This window comes from Gouania willdenowi, chromosome 6 (genome assembly GCF_900634775.1).
Source record: "Gouania willdenowi chromosome 6, fGouWil2.1, whole genome shotgun sequence".
NCBI classification, from domain to species: Eukaryota; Metazoa; Chordata; class Actinopteri; order Blenniiformes; family Gobiesocidae; genus Gouania; species Gouania willdenowi.
Window position 1 is genome coordinate 65,510,858 of NC_041049.1, and position 26,171 is coordinate 65,537,028.

The 26,171-nt window shown below is 35.8% G+C and overlaps 3 protein-coding genes across 4 annotated transcripts; all 3 read left to right on the forward strand.

Moving 5' to 3' along the window:
- Nucleotides 1-451: 451 nt before the first annotated feature.
- On the forward strand, nt 452-7,845 carry LOC114464802 (troponin I, fast skeletal muscle-like). 2 transcript variants are annotated; one of them, XM_028449367.1, is made up of 7 exons: nt 452-540; nt 1,891-1,923; nt 3,376-3,412; nt 5,809-5,937; nt 6,202-6,291; nt 7,275-7,448; nt 7,527-7,845. In XM_028449367.1, exons 2-7 carry the CDS (start codon nt 1,916-1,918, stop codon nt 7,602-7,604), a joined length of 516 nt encoding a protein of 171 aa, XP_028305168.1. In that variant the 5' UTR covers nt 452-540; nt 1,891-1,915; the 3' UTR covers nt 7,605-7,845. The 2 variants fall into 2 exon arrangements, with proteins under 2 accessions (XP_028305168.1, XP_028305167.1); XM_028449366.1 differs by having other exon boundaries at nt 455-544.
- Nucleotides 7,846-9,611: 1,766 nt separating this feature from the next.
- Nucleotides 9,612-14,524, forward strand: LOC114464799 (troponin I, fast skeletal muscle-like). Its single transcript, XM_028449362.1, has 8 exons — nt 9,612-9,689; nt 9,811-9,844; nt 11,579-11,609; nt 12,372-12,411; nt 12,512-12,640; nt 12,732-12,821; nt 13,917-14,090; nt 14,180-14,524. Exons 3-8 carry the CDS (start codon nt 11,602-11,604, stop codon nt 14,255-14,257), a joined length of 519 nt encoding a protein of 172 aa, XP_028305163.1. The 5' UTR covers nt 9,612-9,689; nt 9,811-9,844; nt 11,579-11,601; the 3' UTR covers nt 14,258-14,524.
- A 761-nt stretch (nt 14,525-15,285) lies between these two features.
- On the forward strand, nt 15,286-25,816 carry LOC114464800 (troponin I, fast skeletal muscle-like). Its single transcript, XM_028449363.1, has 7 exons — nt 15,286-15,336; nt 18,676-18,711; nt 20,721-20,760; nt 20,837-20,965; nt 21,606-21,695; nt 23,639-23,812; nt 25,567-25,816. Exons 2-7 carry the CDS (start codon nt 18,704-18,706, stop codon nt 25,642-25,644), a joined length of 519 nt encoding a protein of 172 aa, XP_028305164.1. The 5' UTR covers nt 15,286-15,336; nt 18,676-18,703; the 3' UTR covers nt 25,645-25,816.
- Nucleotides 25,817-26,171: the final 355 nt, after the last annotated feature.

Consider the following 26,171-nt stretch of genomic DNA (forward strand, 5'->3'; position numbering starts at 1 on the left):
AAACAATCCTTTGCATTACATACCATCTGCTTCCTCTTTATTTGCCCATTTTTTGTCCACTCTTGACAGCTCTTGGCCCATTTTAGTCACTTTTCACTCTTTACTTGCCACGTTTGGACCATTTTTGGTCAAGTTTAGTCTTAGTCACGCAACCTAAACTGGCCAATGATTGACATATCACGTGACCTAAACTGGCCAAAATTGATATGGCAACCGTACGGATAGCGACTGCCTTTATAGTAAACATGAATTCTCCTCATCCTAATCATCCTCCTTTTATAGCATCTCTAAGCAGAGTCCTTAAATGAAATCAGGCTCCTCCTTAATGACGTCTAATTTATGGGAAGATCTTGGCAGAGGATGATGATATTTCAGGCGCTTGTTTGCCGATTGGTCTGAGGATCTTGCATTTCCATAAACAGAGGCACCATATCCATATCCAAGCTCTTGTATATAAACGACCCTGGAGGATTTCACCCTCAGTGTCACTGGCTGCTGCTGCTGCTGTTGTGCTCCTCCTCCCTGACTTTGTGTTTCACTGTAGGTGAGACCAGTTTTTGTCTTTCTTCACCTCCCTCCCCCCTTTCTTCTCCCTCTCAGCCGTGACAGGAGGTGTGTGTGTGTGTGTGTGTGAGTGCGAAGGCGATGGAAGTCCTGACCTCTGAGGTTAATCAGCAGAGGACACATGATACTGGGATAAGGAGGAGGATCTTTGCAGTAAAGAGGAGACTATCTGAGAGTTGTGTGATTAGAAGACTTTCAAAAGACGTTTCTTTAAAGCTGGAGGATGGATTTTTTTTTGGTTTTTTCTTTGCATTTGGTCACATTGTGAGAGCTGGAACATCTGGGAGTTTGCTTTGGGTTTGGAGCAGGAAGTGCATAGAATTGCTGTTTCGAAAGTGTTTAAAGTAGTTAAATAATATTGGTTCATATACAGTAATGTATATCTCTGTTTTAATGTTTTACATCATTCTTGGATTATTAAATCATAGACGGATGATTTTTTATCACAGTGGGGGCCACAAAAACGTAATTGTATCTGATCCATAGAGCCACATTATCAACATTCATATATTATTAATGTAGAATAGAATTTAAAATAATGACCACTCTGAGTATTAATTGTTATTTTTTGAGTGTTTATGGAGTCATTTTGTGTGTTTTTGGGGAATGTGTTTTGAGAGTCAGTTTAGAGTCATTTCTTGGGATTTTGGAATAATTTAGCATGTTTTGGTTATCATTTTGATTGTCATTTTGTATCTTTTTGTTATTTTGTGTGTTTTTGGATTCACTTTGTGTGTTATGAATAATGTTGTGGACATCTATATTGGGTCTTATGCATTTTTGGAGTCATTTGGTGTACTTTTGTTGTTGTTTTGTACAATTTTCTTTTGGGGGCAGCATGTGGCCTGTTGCATATGTCTGCGTTTGAAAGTTTTTGTTTTATTCTATACAGTAAAATCAGGCACTGATGACTGGCTAATAGAAACTGCTGCACTGCATTTTTTTCTGCTGCATTGATGCTGTTGTTGTAACAGTTTAATTTTGTATTATTCTTTAACATCTGACCTATAATCAGTGAGTCTGTGTGTGTGGAGGGTGTGTGTGTGAGTGGCGTTGGCAGCATATCTGCTGACGCAGCACATTCCCGGGTTGGGAATCTTTTTCAATGTGTGAGGAATTGGAGATTTATCCCCCAGAGGATAATTGGATGAGAACACCTGCAAAAGAGCTTAAAGCAGGCGTCAGCTGCGACATATGACCCCCCCACCACCCCAAAATTAGCCCAGTCAGCTGCTCGGCAAATATATGTAAAGATTGCATTCATACTCAGAAGCTCACATCATCAGATGTGGTTAAAAGTATTTTTCTCCTTTTTCCTCTCAACAGGTTGTGAAGGAGACAAACTGCCACCATGTCTGAGTAAGTGTTGCCCCTCTTTAATGTGGTTTACTGATTTTAAAAGTTCAAATTGTGTTAAAGTATCAGTAATTCCTGGTGGAAGCACAAACCTTTAACACCTAGACTGAAATATACAATGAAAGGAAGATAATATGGTAAAGTTTTCTGATTGGTTGTAACGTGTGAATCCTTTTTACAAAGGTAAATAATGAGTAAATAGAAATCACAGATCCACCATCACTGTTTGTGGACATCATTGCTCTGCAGAGAAAGAAGAAACTAGAATTGTTGCATTTCCTGAAGAAAATGCAATTTTAATTAGCATTTCCATTAGCATTAACTAGAATTAGCATTTCCATTAGCATTAACTAGAATTAGCATTTCCATTAGCATTAACTAGAATTAGCATTAGCTAGCATTAGCATCAGCATCAACATTAACGCTATCATAATCCTTTCAATCAATCTTTTATTTGTATAGCGCCAAATCATAACCAATGGTATCTCAAGACACTTTACAGTAGAGCAGTCTTAAGGATGGACTCTTCATTTTATGGATACACACATATGCATATATACGTATATACACATACATATGTATACCACACCCAACTTGAATTCATCCCACACCCAACATAAGATAGCATTAACATTAGTTAGCTTTAGCATTAGCCAGTATTTACATTAGCCTAGCATTACCACTTACCTTACATTAGCATTAACCTAGCATTAGCACTGACCTAGCATTAGCATTAAACTGATATCTAGCATTAACGTTAGCCTAGCATTAACGCGAACCTAGCTATAGCATTATCTTAACATTAGCATTAATATTAACCTAGCAATTGCATTAACCTAGCACTAACATTAGTCTAGCATTAACACTAACCTAGCTATGGCATAAACTTAACATTAGCATTAACAATAACCTAGCAATCACATTAGCCTAGCATCAACCTAGCAATAGCCTAGCAATAGCATTAACCTAGTATTAGCTCAGCAATAACCAATCAATAGCTTAACATCAGTTAAAAGGTTGCAAAGGGTTAAAAAGCTTGAAAAGGTTTAAAGGGGTTGGACGTATTAGTAGAACATGAGTTAACGACCGACGAAAGAAAAACAGATAACAATAGATAAGATAGCAAGGATGCATCCCTGCTATCTTTGCCATGTCTGTGTCACATGACCAATGGAGCGTAACTGATTTGCTGCTGGACGATATGAGACAGGGATCTATTGCTTTTCCTATGTTGCCAGATCCTGATAGTGGCTCCTTTGCAGCCTAAATGAAGTTGAATCTTTTGACACTAAATTTTAATGCTAAAAAATGGTAAACAAGTAGCTTCAGTTAAATGAACACTCAGGGAAGAGAAAAGAAGCAAGAACTGATTTTTAACCAGAAAAGAGGGATTGACTTGGGACCAGATTAGGTTGAGTGTGACGATGCTGATCGTGATTTTTGTGCTGCTCACAGGAAGAAGTTGACCTCGAGCCGCAGGCATCATCTAAAGGTAGGAAACCTGCGGGTTCACACTCAGTCCACCTTTTAGAAACAAAAGTCTGTCCTCAGGGTACATTTAGGAAGGTACCTGTAGGTTTTTTTTTTTTTTTTTAAATACAAGCTCTATGTAAAAAGTTTATGTAAACAGTGCTGCTAACTGCTGGCTGTGGCTGCTCCAATGCACAACCAGAGTTTACAATAAAAGCGTCATACACGTCCAAAGAAGCTCCAAAACACATCCTTGTGTTGTCCATATAATAGTAAAGAAAATGCAGATAAAAGCATGTCAAAAACATATATGAGAAAAGAAAATCAGAGAATTCAGGAAAAAGCCAAAGTAAACACTGCACAGGTATCGTCACATCTGGCTGAACATTGCTGCTAAATATGGACTGTATTTTAAAGACACAAAAATGTTTAAAAACTACTTCAAATGTTTTTGTTTTTAAGAAAAGAGAATAAATGTGCACATATTTTGTTTATTGGTAATACATTAAATACATGTTGTGTTTTATACATGATGACTAATACAGGTACCTTTTAACTGTAAAAATAGGAGCTGCAAAAATGACTCCACATCTTAGATACAGATTTTTTTTAACATTTTTTTATTACACTCTTTTAAAACACAGTCACAAATCACCAATGATGGTTTTGATTTTGTGAGTTCATGGTTATGGGTTTGCAACTTTTTGTCTCCCTGAGCATGACCTCAATCCACAATAAAGCTGACCAGTGCAGTTTGTTGTGTGATGGTCAAACTTGTTTTATTTAGAGGGCCATATTATCAATATTTATGTCAGCATTTGGAATGATGACCAATCTGAGCATTACAGTAATAATACACACAATGACTCTTTGAAGTAATTATGTGTAGCTAATCATTACGTAAAAAAAGGAAGTATGATTTTAAACACATTTTGCTTTGAAAATTTGTTATGATTATTGTGTTACTTATTATGATTTGTTCTGGATAGAGAATAATTAATTAATTTAATATAGACGTATAGCCTCAGCTATTACAGAATATCAAAACTAGAAGTTGTAGCTTTTAAACTCTAGGGTGCTACCTGCTGGTTTCATGTCAAACACACATCAGAAGTCCATCAGTGTTAGGGAATTCAAGGATTTTTTATTTTTATGTGCATGATGTGCAGGGCCGGCCTTCCCGACAGGCAACACAGGCGGCCGCCTAGGGTGCCATCTGCTGGAGGGGCACCAAATTGCACGTCCCAATTTTATTTATTTTTTAATTTCTTTTAAATGTTAATTTAAAAAAGTATAAAAGACGTGAAACACACCCTTTACAATCACTGTACATGTTTTCTCTTAATTGAATACTAATATTAAAAATCTGTAACTATACCTGCTGATCTTCTGCCCATATTTATATTTATTTTGTTTTAATTCTTGTTCTATTCTATAAAACTCTATTGTGTTGTTTGCACATTGTGTTCTTTGGTTTTAAGATTTTTGTTTTTTAATTTTTTTTAAAAAGTCCTGAAAAACCTTGTCTGAATAACTTAACATACTATTCAAAAAGAAGACAAAATTGATCTTGCTGGAACTATTACTCATTTTTAGTTTGGGTATTTAATTTGGAATTGAAGTGCTGTTTTACCATAGACTTTCTATGGGGGCGGGAAAACTAATAGTTAGCCTGACATGACAACAACATGATAGGCGAACACTGATTGGCTGAAATCTCTAAAATGGGGATGTCCACATATAAACGGATATTATGCAGTAAAAGTTGATACAAAGGTTTTATTATTCAGCTTGAGACACTTTTTTTTTTCTTAATTGCAATTGTTTCATGTTCATTACTTTTCATATGAAATCATCATGTTCCAATTTTATAAAATCAACTAACAACTTTTAACTGATCTTAAAACATGTAACATGTTTGTACAATTTAACAATTGTGTAATATTTTACAAAAAATTGACTTTGCTTATTTTTCTTTATTTTTTAAACACGTTATCACAATTTAAAAACCAGATCTGCAGCATATTAAAAATAAAATAAAAAACACCTAAACACACATTTTTCAGAATGTTTGAAAGTAAACATTTAGCTCCACTAAGGCTCCGACTGCATTTGTGCTTTTATTTTGAAGTGAATTTATTTATATGCAGGACTGCCAATGCATATTAAAAAAGGTACTTTACTAAATACCAAATTATTTTATTTCATACTTTCATTTTACCCTTTATATTTAGTGACATCTTCATTTTGTACATGGAATCTGCTGCATATGTTATTAACTAATATTAATATTATGCCTTTTCACTGACAGTAAATGGGAATATTTTCTAATCTAGCATTACTGCCTTCAAGGCAAAGTTTTCATGTCCAAAAATACAGGAACTGCTTCACTGGCATCACTTACGCTCTCTTTTACAGAGTTTGATGCTGTCCATCGCTCAGAAGTGGATCGCCCAGGAGAAGATCGATATCACAGCTGCTAAGGAAGCCTACATGGCAGAGAAATGTTCTCCTCCAGACCTGCACGGAGACCAGAACGCCCTCATGGTACCAGACACTACATATGAAGAGCTTTGATTGGTAGATGGATAGTATTGTCGGTTGCTATAGTGGTAAAAAGTTGCTCAAATAAATAGTACTCAAAGAAAAAGTTACTAGTTACTTTCAACTCAATTACAGTAATGTGAGTACTTTTAATCCGTTACTTTCACCTCTGCATAAGACACATGATAGTAAACAGTTTTTTTTATTTGTATGAAAATGTATGACAATATATTTTCCATTGTTGCACTGTTTTTATGTTTTCAACAGGAAACCTGCAAAAAGCTGAACGCCCTCATTGAACAGATTGATGAGGAGAGGTACGACCTGGAGTCCAAAGTGGGAAAGTGTAACAAAGAGGTACACCTACACTCACAGATAGCACTATTAGCACACATGTTGTAGCTTCTCTAAAAAATAGTCTTAGTTTGTAAGTGTGCACTGGTCATTTAGTTCATGTCGAGCCCTGCAGGTGAGCATGAATCAATGCTTATACTGGGCTTCAGTGAAGGGACCAACATTGAAATGTTGCTCAGAGAAATGTGATAAAATCGCACATTGAAATTTGTGTATTTATATTGTAGAGTGCGACTCCTACAAAGTGAAAGCTGGTATCAATGCCTAAAGCTCTTAGTGGAATTTACGTTTTCCAAAATTAGTTCCATAACTCTGAAGCTTAGGCTCACCTTTGAATTCTTTATTGATTTTAAACTACACAGCAGCTTTTATGAGATATCATTATAAACTAGTTCTGATGAACTATGGCCGGGTCAACGGAACGTCACCGAGCCGAATAGCACGTACCACCTTCCCTATAATTCAGTAAAATGCCTCGGTTCCACCGAGTCAAACAAATGGAATTGTGCGAAGTAAAATTGTAATCTAAGTTGAATTGCCTTTGAAACAATATATCACACGACTATGTTCCGATAAATTTAGAAATTACCGGAAAATGGTGGTGCCCATCTCCAAACGTCGATGTGTACACATCTACAGTATATATTATACTTAACAAATAACAGAGGAGTAGTGATTTTAACTAGTGTACTCAAGAAGAAGAAGAAGAAGAAGAAAGTGAGTGGCTTATTGAGTCTGGTAGCCCGGCCTAGTGACTGAGGAAGAGGATCAGCATCTTCTACTTGAGTGTGAATCACTATGTCATCTGCATACATCTGGACCTGTATTTCATCCTACAACAACAACGGGCCTAACACAGAACTATTGGGTATTGCCCATGTTGGATTTTTGCTCCTCAGCACTAACACTTTGATCATCATTTCTTTGCATTGTTTACCCATTACATCTCTTTTTGTCTTTCTATCAAACTATTTTGTGGCTTGCAGATTGACGACCTTAAGATCAAAGTGGTTGACTTGGCTGGAGTGAAGAAGCCCGCCTTGAAGAAAGTGCGCATGTCAGCAGACGCCATGCTCAAAGCTCTGCTGGGCTCCAAACACACAGTCAACCTGGACCTGAGGGCCAACCTGAAGCAGGTCAAGAAGGAGGTCAAGGAGGAGGTGAGTGCAACAGAAAAATGAGTATTTTGGAGAGAAACTGGTGACTCTCGTTGACTTGATGATGTTTGTGTGCTGCAGCCTGCAGAGGCAGTGGGTGACTGGCGTAAGAACATTGAGGACAAAGCTGACAGGAAGAAGATGTTTGAGGCTTCCTAAAGAATTAACTAAACCCTGTTATCAATTTTTCATTGAATTCTAAAACCATCAAGTCAGCTAGCTCTGGTACTGGACATTTGTTTAATGGGTGAATCATGGGGACAGACAGTATTTACCACAATCCATATTTGTGCTGCTGGTGCTAAATCAACTATAGATACATGAAAGGTCTTAATCAAAATTCAACTATGACCATGTTTGTGTTTATATTTGTCAAATAATAAAACTTGAGCTTACTTTTTTACGTCCCCTGTGGTATATAATGTTTTTACATGTGAGGTGGTTCCACTAAATAAACTTTAATTGGCTAAAACAGTAAAAGAACTAAAGATTTTATAGAACAATCATGATCACATTTGATATTTCCTAACATTCAATGAAACATTAGTCATTTGTTTTTTTGAGCAAACAGTTTAGTGATGTTTGAAGCTGTGTTCAGGGTTAACACTGTTGTCTTGTGCTGAGCAACAATAGCATATCCATGTAGCGGTTAGCATTATCTCATTACATTGCACTGATTTAAGTATGGTGCAGCTAATTAACGAGGATGCTGGAGGCATGCTAATGCTAATGTTAGGCTAATGTCAATGCTATTGCTAGGCTAACTCTACTGCTAGGTTAATGCTATAGCTAGGGAAATGCTAATGCTATATTAGTGCTATCAGTTAATGCAGTATTACGCAGGCTAGCACCTGCATCCTCACTTGCATTTTCTTCAGGAAATGCAAATATTCTAGTTTGCTTTGATTTCATGGACTATAGGGCAGCAGAGCGTGAACATGTTAGTCACTTTAAGATCCAACCCAAAAACATAAATACAGACAAGGATTTTAACTAATAAGACTAAACACGATTTGGACTAAATGACAAAATGACAGAACCCTGATAAATTCCACTGAGTGGCATTGTGAAAGAAAAAAACAAATTTACGAAATCAAGTGTATCCCGAAAACAAATTTATTTAAAAACTGCCAGCACTAACCAAGCATTAGCCTACCTTTCAGGGGACACAGGCTGAACCCAACCACCAGTTTGGCCTACAGTCTCAGTTAAAGCTGGGATATTCTGTCTCCGGCTCATCATGAAATACTCATTATATCTTAAAAAAATATTGTAAGACCTAAACTCTAGAGAGCATCTTATAGAGCTGCAACACAGAAAGACAGAGGGTTAATGTGGTTAGATACGAGCATACAAATATTCAGACAAATATGTTTTTATTATGAAGCATAAATAAATAAGAGTTTATTCTCCTCTAAACGCTTGTGTTAACTGCACATATACAATACCTTTGTGTCTTGTTAAACTTTAGTTTTGTATTTCACAGTTTTGGCTATTTAAAGCTGTTAGAAATATTTATATAATCCTCATGCTAATATACTTCATCAATATTGTAAAGGAGTCAATGAATATGTTGTGTGGTTAGATTATTTTGTGTCACAGTTTTTAATAGTATGAGATAAATCAGCATGTGCGGTGTGTTTCAAACGCTTCCACATGGTGTCAGCACAGCACTTCTCTCACTCTGATCCATTAATAACACATCTGGCCTCCAACATGCAGAGTTAACACCTTATTTACATGATACACAGTGTAAAAATCAAAATTAGAACAATAAACTACCACCTTTAGGCATACATTTCTTTATAAATAATGTTTTCTTTGGGTGAACCTTGTTTTAAAATGACTTATCTGACAAGAATAACTATTCCATGGATGACCTTTGACGAAAAGTCTTCAACATCCAAATAACTCAACGCCATCAAAGGTTTACAGATGGTGAGTCTTGTGCATGTGCATGTGTGTGTGTGTGTGTCCTAATAATTGATGCTGTTTTGTTGTGATTTCAGTTGCGGTGGATTGACCAATGGCCCAGTTTTCTAAAGACTAAATATTTCTGACCTCTGTAAGTATATTTGATTTACTCTTCAATCTTCATAGAATAATGATCCTATACTATTTTACACTAGAACAGTTTCACTCACACATTTTGATTTTCAAAGCCCTAGCAAAATCTCTCCGGCCTCATCCCCGTGAAATTCCTGCTGACGATGCTAACCAGATGTCACATGGACAGTTTATGAGGTATGCACTAAAGAGATGACGATATTTCAGGATCTCTGTAAGCTATCCGTGCTCCTCCTGCACATAAAGAGGACCTTAAATACTCCACACATCCCACCTTTCAGTGTCTGCTTCTTCCTAGGCCAGTCTTCATCACTCTCCTCATCGCATCTTAGGTGAGAAACGTTCTTTATTGGCTAAAGTATAAACTGAAGATCAGCAGGGAACCCTCTCAATACAGCTTTTATAAAGTCAATCATTTTCTGTTAAAAACCTTGTGTGTGGAGAGACGAAAAATTAGGTTTCCCTAATTAATGGTAGTGCAGATTAACTGCTTGTTTTTGAAAAAAAAAAAAAAAAAAAGAAGTCTGTCTTTTTGGCATCAAAGCTATGGGGCGCCAATTATAAAGTTGTGCATGCTAAAATCAAACGCAACTTTTTGCAACATTTAGCATCAAACCATGTTTAAAAAATCTATGTACATTTTTTTCTGTTACTTTTGACCAGATTTACAGCAATATTTTTTTTCATACAAATCTAAATAAATCTAAATCTAAATATTACTTTCAAATATCAATGTTAAATTTAAATCTTTTGTTTTAGTACTTCTGGTGAATTTGCATATAAGCTAAATATTTAGTTTCACCTGTGACATTTAGATTTAACATTTAACATTTAGATTGAATATTTAGATTTAGATCTAACATTTAATATTTAGATTTAACATTTAGATTAAACATTTAGATTTAGATTTAATATTTATATTCAAATGTATAATTTAGAATTAACATTTAGATTTAGATTTAATATTTATATTCAAATGTATAATTTAGAATTAACATTTATATTCAAATGTATAATTTAGAATTAACATTTAGATTTAGATTAAACATTTAGATTTAGATTCATTATTTAATATATAATATTTAAATTTAATATTTCACATTTAGATTTAAATTCAACATTTAGATTTAACATTGACATTATATTTTATGAGAAAAAAAAATCACAATTTTTACAAATATTGCTGTAACTCTGGACAAAAGTAACTTTTTAAAACGTGGTTTGTTGCTAAACGGTGCAAAAAGTTGCTGTTTATTTTCGCATGCACAACTTTACAATAGGCGCCCCATACAAAGCAGGTTTATATACTTTTTATTTATTAATTTGTAAGTTATTTGGATTTAGAAATACTCTCACAATATCCAAATGTGATCTCATTACAAACATACAAAGGATTTAAATCATGTATATTAATCAGTAACAAACAAAACTTAATGAAAGCGATGTACAATAATCTGATAATCAGATGGTATATAGCCATTAACTCATTTTTTGTTGGTGTGGCTATGTTTTCTCGAGGTTATAACCCCATAAATGCTTTATTTTAGGTAAACTGAGCGAGATGCATTGTGCAAAGCTGCAGATTTTGTTCAGCTTTCAGATGCTGATGCTCACCTTTCCAGTGAAACTATTAACATTTTAAAGCCTGCCTGGACTTTCACTCAGTCAGGTCATGCAATATATCTGCTCCTCAAGTGCTCATCATAAATGTCATCCCTGACCTTTTAACCTGAGCTATAGGAATAGCAGCATCTTGTGAGGTCTGAGATGAATAAATCCTCTGCTCACAACTGTCGTTAGAGTTAATAAATGTATTTATTAATTTATTTGACAGGGACAATGCAATTCGGTACAGATATGTTTGCAACTGATGTGATGCACAGTGTATTAGCATTAGCTACTAGCATGGACACGTGTATATGTAAGGGATGTAATCCTGATAATATCAGTCATTCTCCAGACCAAACAGAACCCTAAAGTCATCAGGCCTTGGCAAACATATATTAGTGCTTTGCTTGTACAATACATATATTATTTTATAATGGTATGTCTTTTTTTGTTTTCAGAGTCTTAAAGCACAAGAGCAAAAATGTCTGAGTAAGTAACAAAAACTTTCCCATTTATTTGTACAAAGTTAGTTCCAGAGGTGTAAAGGGTACTGATATATCCTACTCAAGTAGAAGTATTGTTACTTGATTGAAATTTTACTCAAGTACAAGTAAGTCATACATAAAATATTCAGGTACAAGTAAAAAGTAGCTGAAATAAATAGTACTCAAAGTAAGTTACTAGTTACTTTCACCCCCCATGTGTATTTTTGGTAATAAATCTAGCCACAGTTCCCTTGCATACAGTAAACATCTCATGCATAAATTTAAAAAGGAAGAGACCAAATCTTGCACAGATAGAATTTAATTTATTTTCTGCAAAGGCATCTGTATAAAAGAAAATGTTTGTCAAAATGTACAGTCATTCTTTTGAATAAAATAACACCAATTAATTAATTTAAAAAATAAATAAATAAAAAAATATTGGGCTGAAATAACCTCCATTCAATGCTGTTTTGGCGCCGTGCATTACGTTTAATCTGATTGGTCGACTATGATGTGAATGCATTTGATTGTTGTCTGGTTATTTCATTTTTGTAGTTTCACAATGTCCGTTGATTGTTTTAAAACAAAAAATATATAATTTACTCAGTAATGGTTGGGTGTAGAAATGTAACAAACTACTGATTTATGAATAGACTCAAAAAAGTACAAGTGCCCATAAAAGCAACTCATTTACAGTAATGTGAGTACATGTAATCTGTTACTTTCACCTCTGGATAGTTCTGAGTTTTGTCTTCTTAAATTCAAGCGGAAAGAAGATGACATCAAGCCGCCGGCATCATCTCAAGGTAAAAACAATATTAATAGATTTGTTTAAAGAAAACATTTAGTGTGTTGTTGGTCCAGAGTAACGTTGTGTGTGTGACTGTGCGTGTTTCTGTCCCTCAGAGTGTGATGCTACAGATTGCTGCAGGCTTGTTAGAAACAGAAACGAAGGAGATCGCAGCAGCTAAAGATGCCCACCTTGGAGAGGCGTGTCCTGCTCCTGACCTGAATGGAGACCAGGCAGCTTTGATGGTGAACCACAGATGGAAACTAAACTAAACATCTTGATCTGTTTAAAACACCTCTGGATGATACATGTTTCTTTTTTGTTGCATTTAATTAGGACATCTGCAAAAAGCTGCACCAAGCTATCGACAAGATCGACGAGGAAAGATATGATGCTGAGGCTAAAATGGAAAAGACAAACAAAGAGGTACCAACCTCATTTAGTTTCCATCTGTACTTTCTTATATGCAGCTCACTGAACTACTGCCCTAGACAGTGGTCACCTGCAGTTCAAATGCAAAAATTCAAATATAATGTTCAAAATGTATTCCAACCTTTGGAAGCCTTTATACTTTATTGTTAGTCTAAATACACGGTCATTACACATTATTATGTAGCACCTGGTTTTGGCAGGCCAAACAGGTAAATGGTTTATCAACTTGGGAAACTTAAAGCACGCCTTAAGTAGTGCTGAGAGGACAATTAGGAGATCAGGAACACCTGCATGGAGACACAGGGGAGGAGTCAACACTCTTTCTCTTTCACACAAACTGACCAGACAGGATGTGTAGAAACAGACAGGAACCCATTAGCAACAGATAAGGACAGAACTAAAAGCTCAGTTCAGTCAGGACTGTGTTAGTCAAAATAAATGATTTATTTTATATAGCGCTTTTCATAGACACTCAAAGCGCTTTGGTATGGGTCTGTTCCAGGACCTCCTTGCCCTTTCCACGTGCTTTCATGGAAAGCCAGAGGCCGGGAGCGCACTCCTCCCTGACCTTCTATCAGCCCTCATGGAAAGGCTGAAGCAAGGAGAGCGGTTTAGCAGAAATCCCCAGGAGGAGTTGGGGTGGTGGTGGGTTGGAGATGCTTGCTGAGGAGTTATGAGGCAGCTGTCACGGTTTAAGTAGTGTATCCTGTATGCTGTGGCCAATAGGGAGCCAATAGGAGCTGTTGGTTGATTGAAGGTGTAGCTGGCTTGACGTCCACGGCCTGTCTGAACTAACACTATGCTCAAAAGGTTTAGAGACGATAAGATGGAGTTGTGGAGTTGAATGTTTCTCAATGTATTTAATCCTATTTTTGTTGTTTTAATATTTCTTGTGTGGATTAGATTTTTTTCCTCCTTTGTAACCAATCAACTATGTTATGTTACAAACAGTATACTGTACCTTTTCCATAGGAGTTACAGTTTTAAGACACTTTTTGTCCAGGTGCAATAACTATCAACTAAATTTTGGATCTATTCCAAAATGTGTCCATCAAATAAGATATCTGAGGTTGATTGTATGTTTTCTAGATTGATGAGCTGAAGATGAAGGTGGTGGAGCTGGCTGGAGTGAAGAAACCCGCCCTGAAGAAAGTGCGTATGTCTGCCGACGCCATGCTGCAGGCTCTGCTGGGAGGAAAACACAAGGTGACCATGGACCTGAGGTCCAACCTGAAGCAGGTGAAGAAGGAGGTGAAGGAGGAGGTGAGTGCAACAGAAAACACAATCACAGAGAGAAACTGTTGACTCTTATTATTAACTGTGCTGTGTGTGTGTGTGTGTGTGTGCTGCAGCCTGCAGAGGCTGTGGGTGACTGGCGTAAGAACATTGAAGACAAAGCTGACAGAAAGAAGATGTTTGAGACTTCCTAAGACTTTTAGTTTTTGTCGTTCATGCTCTTCTGGGACTCTGATGCTTTACCTTTGCTTTGTTTAACAAATACTTGTGCAATTAAATGTTGGTATGGCAATAAGAGAACACTGTGAGGCTGCTTCTTATTTCCATTCAGTAATGTTAGATATTACATGTGTTCACATCGGACATGGCGCAAAATGTTTGAACGGGCAGTTTACACACAATGTCAATGGGAAGACACGGTAAGAGGTGAATTCTTCTCCTGTTGGGCGGTCCGGTATGATTCACGTAGCGAGAGCGTTGGCCGTGGCATGCGTGCTCCCATTTTTACGTGACATTCATCATTCGCTTGAGTAGAAAATATTGAATTCCAGCGAATGTTTCGTGTGACACGCAGGCGCGAATGCCAATCAGAGTCCTTGTCATCAATGACGTCAGGCCGTCAACGGGGAAACTGGTCTTTTCGCCCATTTCAGCATGGAAGAGAAAATAATCGTGGCTGTGTGTGACCATTCGAAGCTTTTTTTACCAGGACCGGACCAGGAATGTTTTCGCGAAGCTCCTGAAGAAAACCTTTAAACTCACCAAGTTGGATGCATCGCCTGGTTAACCTGGTGAATCCAGGTTGACATTGAGCCTTCTGACAACTTTTCAGCTTCCACAGAAGGTAAAGAGCAGCCAGCGATTTTACTGGGGTCCTCCATAGTTTATGGTGAGAAGAAAGGGAGTCTGTTTGGGGCCTTTTTTATATTTGATTCAGAAGCGCAAATGAAGCAAATATGGGAAAAACTTTTTTTGATCCTGCGGAAGAATTCGCGCGGTGCCCGGTGTCCGGTGTGAACGCAGCTTTAGAGATGTCACTGAGGTCATCTTATACAGGAGGATGTTTGTCACATCATCAGAGATAGTGCTGTGCTCACTCTGAACCACTGGATGTCAGCAGAGAGCTTTTCCTCTCCTTTCTTCACTCTGCTGGTTCTCCTCCACATCATCACCTCTCAGCTGGAGTCATGAAGCGAGGAGCTTCATCAGATGACGTGTTCTACGGAGTCTAATATGTGATCTTAAAATTCAGCTTGACAATGAACTACATATGGTGAGTGACACATTTCTATATATTTCCAACTTTTGCATTTACCTTTTCCAAATCACTTTTAGCATAGAATAGAATAGAATGCTTTTATTGATCTGCTTTACATTTTATTATTGATATTTTGATCTTTGATTGTTAAACTCATTTCAATTATAAACTTAATTTCAGTCAATTCATTCATTCAGAATTTGCAAGCTAGCAATTTGAGCTTGAGAGACTCAGATCAAAGTTTTTTTTACTTTTGTATTTTTTTCAAACACTCATCCCAGGTATCATACAGATGTGGACCGTATCTTGCAACATTCCTGCACTTTTGGCATTCGTCTCGCTCGTACTAAATAGATGTGAGCCAAAATTTCCCCCACATGATGCTGCAAATGTGGGCCAGTTATCTTGAAACACATTTTGGCCAGTTTTTGTTGAATTATGGCAAGTTTGCATCGACTAATCTGGATGTGAGCCGAAAGTGGCCCATATATAAGGTGCCATGTGTATTTGGTGTGTTCTTGGCTGACGTCTGGTATTGTGATGGCTTGGTTGTGGCCAAGATTTGCCAAACAGGAGCGGAGAGCCCTAGTGCCATCATTCCATGCGGTATGTGGCCCAAGTGAACATGTCAGGTGTGGGCCCACTGGGCCAGATATGGACCAGAACTTTTTTTTTTTGTTTTCTGGGATGGTATTAACACTTGGACTTAAATACACATATATTTAGCAAGAAAAAACATATATACTCCATGAAGTATTAATCTATAGTATAACCACAAATGCAGAGATGGTTAGAAAAATGAAATATTTGAACGCTGATTGGTGGAATCTCCAAATGGCGGTGCCCACATATAAAGGGATATTACGTGTGCTGGAGGCTAAACGTTTGTACAAATGACTCCAAAGTTATCTCAAGGTCAATAATGTGATGAGTTATATATAGCTTGAAGGTATGAGAGTTTAATGCAGTCAAGCTGGAAAAGACATCCTAGTTTAATCAATGATTACTCATGTTTATCAAATGTACTTGTATTAGTGTGTTTATATATGAAACAAGTAAAACTGTGTAACTTTAGAGCAGTGTTTCTCAAATGGGCGTGCGCAATGGCACAACAGGGGGTACTTGAGAGAAAGAGAGGACAATTAACAAATGAAAGCATTGAAAATATGAGGTTTTATCATGTTTATTTTTAGTTAGAAATGATAATCATGCTAAATATTACCAGCAACTCACAAAATAACAACAAAAACACACAAAAAAAGAGTAAAATATATTGAATAATAACAAAAAACAGACAAAATACACAAAATGACACATGCTAAGAGAGAAAAGTGCCATTACCAGCAACACACAAAATGACAACAAAGTAACAGATACACTAAATGAGAGAAAAATACACAAGATCACTACAAAATACACAAAATAACAGAGAAACATCCAAAACGACATGAAAAGCACACACACTGAGAGAGAATTATTTAAATAATACCAATAACACAAAAAATTACAACAAAAACACACAAAATAAGAAAAATATACTGAATAACAATTGAAAAAAAACAAAACAAACAACAACAAAATACACAAAATGATGATAGAAATTATCTTGATGAGAAGATGAACTGAAGAAATAATAGTAGGGAGTGACAGGAACTGATCAAAACTATAGAAATACATCTATTCAGGAGCCACTAAATACTGTTTAATTCCACTTATTTACAAAAACCGATTCTTTAGAATGTGTGTTATCACTCATTCATTCCATCATCATACTCTATAGTTGTTTTTTTGTAGTATTCTGAGCAAAATCTTGTAGTCAGACATATAAGGAGGGTACTTGAATTCAAAAGTAGGAGAAAGGGGGCACTGGAGCCAAAAGGATTTGAGAACCACTGGTTTATATGATGGATGCATTGTCTCCACCAGGACTCCCAGCTTCTCACTTGTGACCTGAAACAGAATGAGAGATAAAGCATTGGAAATGTTGGCCACACTTGATAAAGGTTGTGTAACAATTGCCTCCTGCCTTTACTTGTCTCTGATTGGGGCAGGAACACGATAGCGTCTGTTGAGCGTCCACTCTTTCTGCTGGAGAAATTTATGAGGTTCCTTGAGGAGTTGTGGAGGTATTTCTGGAGCCTGCCGGCCCATTGGTCTGAAAGGGCTGCGCTACCATAAAGAGGGTTGTGTTTCACGCTGAGCAAGCACTTCACACCCTATATACCCTGTATAATCTTTACTGTTTGGGACTTGGCCGTATCTTCCCCTTCTTCTTCTTCATCTTCTTCTACTTCCTCAGCCTCGTCACATTCAGTAGGTGAGAGCCTCTTCACTGCAGCTTCTGTTTCATCGGTTGAGGCTTGGTCACAGGTGGGACTGGTGTTTAATCTGCAGATGGGAATTAATGGTGAAGGCAAAGATCTGTTTTTTAAAGTTAAAGCGGCACCTATGACCTCTGACCTCTGGGCTGTGGTCGGCTGCAGAAACATGGAGCAAAATCACAGGGACTTTGATGACTTTGATGTTTGTCTCTCTGTGGTGAAAACTAACTTCAGTTCTGTCGCATTCAAGCGTAGACTTGTTTATCTTACTTGTCATGATATTTTCCTTTGATTTAAGTGATCATTTTTGGGTATTTTGGCTACGTCTTATCTGGTTTGTGTCACAGCTTTTCTATATTTTGTATGAAATACTTGAGCCTTTTTGTTTTATTACCTTATCCAAATCAAACTTCATCCTACAGACAGTATGTACATTGACTTACATGCTTGCATTTTGTACTATAGTGAGATTATAATCTATGACCACCTGGTTTTTGTCACAAAATAATGATTTTTCTTCTAAAATCACATCCTTGCATATGATATTTGTTCTAGGTTTCTCTGCACTTTATACCTCTGATTTTTTAATTGACACATGAACCTGTTTTTAGTCACACCTGGCTTTTTGCATGCCAGCAGGATGTCGGAATTCAGTGTTAACTGCTCACACTACGAGCTCTGTGCTACATTTGGTTCCTGCACCGGGTGGCATGCGTAGCTCTGGTCTTTGGCCCTCGTTTACAACCCAAATTCCAGGCAGAATGTCTTCAGAGAGAGGTGCGGAGGGGGAAAGGATGCCAAGGTTTCACGCAGGAGCGTCAGAAACCTCGGCATATGACCCCGCCCGTCCAAAATTAGCTGTTTTGTGATCACGGTGGGACTTTAAGTTCCAGCGAAACGTGTTATGTTTCCCACTGGAGGTCAAAAGGTGTCTGATCGATACTGTAAGTCGGTCACTGAGGCATGTTCAGAGTCAGGGGGCTTCGTGTAAGATGCCTGATCATAAGTAACTGCTGATGTTTGTGTCTCAAAGCAGGGAGTGAAAACCACAAACAGCCAAAATGACGGAGTAAGTAACATTCAGTCTCTTTTTTTTATACAAAATACCACATATCAAAGGAATGTTTTTGCACCATTTTTAGGTAAAATGTTTCAATAGGATTTTCATATTCAACATTTTAGGGTTACTATGACTTAACAAATCAAATGGTCAGTGCTTAAAATATTCATCCAAATTGGGAATTTGTTGCCAAAGTATTGAGGGAAGGTGCAGATTACGTAAATGTAAGCCTAAATGTTTTTTTTTACAGCAATGTTTGTAAGTCTGTATTTGTTGTTGGTTGCTCAACAGTGAAGAAAACACTACTAAAACTAACAATTTAACACTAAATCAGCTATCCTGGGTCCTTTCCATTTTGAGGATTTTTTTGGAGGGAAAGAAAGGTGATTTTAAATATCAAAAATCTAAAATTTTTGGGTTGTAGATTATTTCATGATTTTGAACCAACCACTAAGTAATCACAATGACATCAATGTCCTGTCAGTTTTTGGTAGTTTTACAGTTTTGATGATAAATGCCTACTTTTTCCATTATAATGAAAACTAGGGACAGAAATTGCACAAAGTTTTGATACATCACTTCTCAGAAAATAAAAATCAAGCATTATTTATCAAATTTAATGCAAAATATTAGTGGAACAAGGGGGAACAAATTACGACTGTGGCAGCTTGTATAGGCGGATTGAATGCAAAATCTCATTGTCCACACAAATAATAGGCATATACTGTAGTTTAACTTTATAATCAATCAGAAGGAAATACTTTTAAAAAAATGTACTAAACTTAGTCACGTTCAGTTCTCTATTTATACTCCTTAACATGATTTATTTTGCATTTTCAACTTAGCCCATGATCAGTGAAGCCATGCAGAGTTTGAGCCCTAGCTACTGCTTTAGCGCATGTGAATCCATCAGTTCAATGTGAAGGTCAACCTTTCGCTATGAGTCTCCATGGCAGCTGTGCATCAGGCTGGCATGTGAGAGCAGCTGCAGATACATTATAGAACAGCAGTTGTAAACTCTGACTGTGCTGAAAATATAGAAACATTCTGCTCGACTACCTTTAAACACAAAAAACGTTAAGCCACATGTCACATATTCTGGTTAATTAGCTTTTTAAAGTGCTAAATATAGCGTTGCTAGCTGTAAACTGCAATGTTAGCGTGTTTGCTTAGTTTTGTGTTCAGCAAACACCAGCAAAAATGTTGTCGGCCTATACAGCAGAGATGCAAAGAGTATAAGTATAATATATCTTACTCAAGTAGAAGTACTGTTACTTAATTTAAATTGTACACAAGTACAAGTAAGTTGTACATAAAATACTCAAGTACATTTAAAAAGTAAGGTAACAATATACAATGAGGGTCCCATAATTAACCTTAGTTAAGGGCATTATTAAACATGAATTAACAGTTTAATAACTAACTAACATTATCTAACACACCAGTTAATGCATTAATAAGCAGTCAATTAATGCTTAGTAATCTAAACATTACTAAGCATTATTAAATGTTATATAATGTTATTTGCTATCCTTATATAACATTAATTAAACACATACACATACACAGTCCAAATAAACACTGTAGGTAAATGATTATAAAGGACATTATATTTTACTATTATAGTAATATGTGATGCATCCATACGGATAATTTCTAAAAAAAAAATGTCCTAATATGTTTGAAGTGCATCTATAAACTGTATATATAGAACTTTGTGCAGAATATGTATTGAATGTGTACTATAAAGCTAGCAACATTAGTTTCCTAATTATTATAATATTTTTTAACATTATCTCGAGAGCCTTGTTTTTTTTAATATATATATATATATATCTGAAAACTGCCAAAATAAATAATTCAAATTCAAATTCAAATACAAAAACGTACAATTTTATAAATTCAAATTTTTTTTGCCGCAGCACATTTTCAGATTGTCTACTTATGCACATTTTTAGTACAGATTCTACGCAATGTTTTGTAAATGAGGACCTTGTTCTGTGATTATTAAATTACAGGGGAAAGAAAATGACTTCCAGCCGCCGGCATAATCTGAAGGTGAACGTCACAGCCTTTTATCATCTAATAAAGTCTTTGGTTCCCACATTTAAAACCTGTTTGTGTGTTTTTACAGAGTTTGATGCTGCAGATTGCTTTTTCCTGGATGGAGCAGGAGAAGAAGGAAACTGAGGAGACAAAGTCAGCGTACATGAGCCAGAACTGTCCAGACCCTGACCTGGGTGGAGATCAGAATGCCCTCATGGTGAGATGACATGAATAGATGATGTCATAATTGTAGGTAGGGCTGGGGTCATTTATAATAGTAATCGCCTAATTCATAACTAATTACAATTATGGTGCAAATAGGATTGTAATAGTAATTGAATTGTAATTGAGTTTAGATAATTTACTTTGAAATTGTAATTGCCAACAAAATCTATAGAAAACTGTCAATTTGTGTTAATAGGTTAGTGTTTGGATATAATTTTATTTAAGTTGGGACGATACGATTTTACATTAGTGTGAATGTAACGGATGTTTATTACAAAGAACAACTCTTGTCCCTAGTTGGGCTTTTACATAAGATATTATAATAAATGCACTAAAATATAAAGGTAAACATGCTAAAGGTAAAAAATAACTGGAATTTCATTGGAATTGGAAAAAATGTTGGTAGCCATAATCATAATTGAATTGTAATTGAACATGGATAATTCAAAACGTAATTATAATTGAAAAATATAATTGACCCCAATCCTGGTTGTCGGTGTTGTCATGGTGTTGATTCCTAAAGCTGGAAGAATAAATAAAAAAAGAGATGGAAAAATATTTTTTTTATTTGTGTGATTGATATTGATGTTGGTTGATAGAAGGAGATTTAATTTTGTTTGGGTTATTGTCAGGAACTCTGCAAGAAGCTCCATCAGGCCATCGATAAGATCGATGATGAGAGGTACGACGCTGAAGCCAAAGTGTCAAAGGCAGATAAAGAGGTAATCTTTGTTTATTCACAATCCTACATTCTTTTTCCAAACTTTGGGTTACGCCATCTAATATTTTCTCAAAACGGGGTCGATGACGTGAACAGTGAACAGATTATAGAATGAAGATGGTTCTCAGTCATAGTCCTGTTGATTCTGGTTTATAAAGATCAGTTGAGGGAACTGGACTTTAAGTTTAACTTGATTCATCTTTCATCCAAGTGGCGAAGTCTAACAGGAAGTCTAGAGTTAATACTATGGAGATGCTTAGCCATGATTGACCTATTGATTCTGAAGGAGCTTTTTGTTGAGCAGTAAATGTCTTAAAGCTGATATCTGGAGTTTCTGAGAAACGTCTCGATGTCCCGCCCTAAACAGCCTCACTTCCTCCCACTGCCTCTGCCTACTTTTCTGCGGAACATAACAACGTCGCATTGATATAGGTCTAATGGTCTATTGGTCAGGTAAGAGCCAAAATCATATTTACCTGTTTGCTGTTGTGACGTGCACAGTTATGTATTTATTTATTTTATTTATTCAGTTTATTTCCGACATGGTTACATTCACTTTTTTTTTTTTTTTTGTACATGCCGAAAAAGGAGACGAGAGAAGCATTTCCAGTGAGTGTATTGGAGTGTATTTGTGGGTCTGAAAATGGGTGCATGGGTGACTTACTAAAGATTATACGACATTGTGATTCTTTTTATTTCAAGGTTCCATATTATGCTATTTTTCACCCATCTCCATTTGTACTAAGAACCCCAACAACATAGTATTTGAGTTTTATTTTCCCAAACCTACCTGTTTTCTGGAGTTTTAGCCCTTTGAAAAGTCACTTTCTGACCAATTTTAAAACCGGGCTGTTTGAGTGGGCGTGTCTATAGATGCGGACTCCACACAACTGTTGCTCACTAGCGATTTTCTTTTGCTATCCACACTGCACATTACAGTAAAACACATTGCTATTTAAGCGGCTATTGTGATTGTGAGTCAGAAAAACACTGTTTCATGAAGTGTTTTGGCTCAAGAAGGACCAGTTTATAGATGTAGAGACCAGAAAAAAGGTGTTTTTCATAAAATGGGACCTTTAAAATATATTTTAAAAATAATAAAACAATCTCAAATAGATAAAACCACCTTACAAATGTAGATTATTTTGTTACAATTTGTGATTTTTGACAGTGAATTCTTGTCTTTAACGGGTCTACTGACATTACCGACAAAACATCCCAAATACAACCAAGCATTTCAAATGTTACTCTTGCTTTCTATGAGTATTCTGATAGTATTAATGATTACAAAACAAAGTCGTTAACTCAGTGATGTCCACGTTTGGACCAGATTGATCTAAACTGGGCCACACGACAAAAAATTGAGCGTTTCAAAAAAGTGTCCCCACGAAAGTGTGATATAAGAATATAAAACCCAACAGAATACACAAAATGTCAACAGAAATAAACAACAACAATAAAGCACACAAAGCATCACTAAAATACACAAAAATATACAAAACAACAGTATTTTTACAATAAAAAAATACCTTAAAAACAACAACAAAATGACAAAATGAGTCTAAAAATATAGTAAACAACACAAAAATAGACAGATCGATGGAAAACTACACAAAATGAGTCCAAGAACACAAAAAAATATCAATAACAAACACACATTCGTTCCTTAAACACGTTGGGCAAGGGGTAAATATGTAATGTAGAAAACTGTGTATTTGTGAATACTTGATAATGATAACAATCCTGTTTCATACACCACACTCAGAAATAATATATCACATTTGTATTCAATTAATGATTATAACCTTTATTTTACCAGAAGAAACATTGACATTGATAGTGTATTTTATTAAGGTTTGATATCCGTGACACCCAATGATTCTCCTAGTCTTCACACTGAATAAAGAGAATTATTAAAGTAACGTAAACACTCTGTTCCATTAGATTGAGGAGCTGAAGATGAAGGTGGTGGAGCTGGCTGGAGTGAAGAAACCCGCCCTGAAGAAAGTGCGTATGTCTGCCGACGCCATGCTGCAGGCTCTGCTGGGAGGAAAACACAAGGTGACCATGGACCTGAGGTCCAACCTGAAGCAGGTGAAGAAGGAGGTGAAGGAGGAGGTGAGTGTGGACATACGGAGGAGGACATGTACACCTGATAAAGTGAACTGATGGGGCTGATTCATTTACTGTGTTATGAATGGTACTATACTTAGAATTAAATCAAATTAAGTTTAAATTCAAGTTGAAATGAATTGATCTGAATTATTATGAATAAAATTTAATTAATCTAATCAAATTCTAATAGAATTAATAAAAATTGATATAAATGTAATTTATTATTTATAATCAGAATAAATTACCTTGAACAAAATTAAATCAATTTTAATTAAATTGATCAAAATAAATTCAAATGCATTGAACTGAATAGATTCATTATTAGTATCAACACACATTAAATTATGAGCTAATACAATAATCTATAAATCACATGCTAAATTGATGCCTTGGTTAATTCCAAGTGTATTTACGAAATGTAAAAGTGAAAATATAATGAAATAAAAGTTGATACAATTAATAAAAACAATGTTTTATCGCATAATAAATGCAGTAAAACAACTTTTTGTGTTACTGAACTTACATTTGTTAAAAGCTACACAAGATGTTTTATTTTAATGTTATAAATACAACTTAACTAACAAATCGAGACACTTATAACTTTACCATTGGCTGTGCTAAATATGAGTCAGAAACTTTAAATTAAAAATGTAAAATAATCATGAATCATTAGTTTATCTCACTGCGTTCAATGTACAGTAGTTCGCAATGATTCTGATTGTGTTTCTTAGCCTTAGATCATGACTTTCTCTCATGTTCATAAAATCTTTAACAGATAGGTTAGGACATTTTTTTTTTTTTTTTACGAGTGCTAGAGAAACATTTTTTGTTGGTTTGTTTTTAAGTTACTTGAAATTTATATATATTTTTTCATATAAAATACCAAATTAACACATTCATCTCATGGCAATTTAAATTTGAATCAACATGTCGTATACATACATGCCGTAGATACAGTATGTGTTTGTTGTCGTTATGTGTTGTTTTGGAGTCATTTTGTGCATTTGTTTTGAGGTTTTTGTGTGTTTTAGTTGTTACTTTGTATGTTTTTGTCAACATTTAGTGCGTTTTTCTATCATTTTATGTGTTTTTGTATTTTTTTTGCTGGATGGGATTGAAGTCCATGACTTTGTGCACTGGGGCACAGCCATGTTGGAATAACAAAGACCATTCCCCAAACCCAAATGTAATTAGTCTGTATAGTGTAGTGGGCAATTATGATAAACTATATTAAAAACCAAAGCACCACTTCCACAGAGAAACCATTTTTAATGTAAACCAAAGAGAAGAGAAGAGAAAAGTACAAATTGAACATATTTGTGAGTGAGATGTTGTTCAATTGGAATCATGCACATCTCTCACACCTCTTTAAGAAACAATAAAAAGTCACAATATTTCGTCAAGCAGGGGGAAAATGTGGAGACTTTTTTAAGATTTCAGCTACCTTTTGCAAATAAATATCCCCTTTTTTTCTTTACTATTTTATATTTTCATTGTCTTTTTGACACTTTTATTTAAAAATTCTACCTTTTACCCAATAAATTCTACTTGTTTCCTTTTTCCCTATACATTTTGCCTCTTCTTGTTTCATATTTTTTCCCTTTTTCACTATTGTTTGCCACATTTTGCCCATTTTAGCTACCCTTTGGCATTACATATCACCTGTTTTTTTTCTTTTTTTACCCAATTATTTGTCATTCTTGACTGCTTTTTGGCCATTTTAGTAATTTTTCACTCTTTTCTTGCCTGTCCTGCAGCCAACAGAGGCCGTCGGCGACTGGCGTAAAAACATTGAAGACAAAGCTGACAGGAAGAAGATGTTTGAAACCTCCTAAAGTCTTCTTGGACGATGACGGGACAAACGTGGACCGACTGGTCTCTGCTGTCCATCTCAGGGCGAGAGCGTAGGCCTTTTTTCACTCTTCTTTTTCACTTTTGGTTTTTGTGTTTCTACCATCTCCCCGACAAAGACTGAACCCCAACAAACACCCCGTAAACAGTTGTAACCTCCTGCAAAGATACGACCAGTTGTACTAGTTTTCATGAAGTCAGTAGAAATAAAACATTTGGAAACAAGAAAAAAATGGTTTGATTTAATGCTTAATTTGACCTTTTTATACAAGAGTTGTGTCAAACTCAAAGATTATTGTGTACCAGAAAGTGAGCTGGTCTCAACACTAAACTAATGTCCAAACATCTCGATTTAGACAAAGAGAAACTCTGTTGCTCTTGTTAGTTTAATTTAATCTTTTATTTAACCAGTAACAGTCCTATTCATGTTAGAAACCTTCTTTTTAGGCAAGTGTTTAAAGAGTAACTAAGCACCAAGTATTCTACAGTATTTGGGTATAAACTAAAGTAG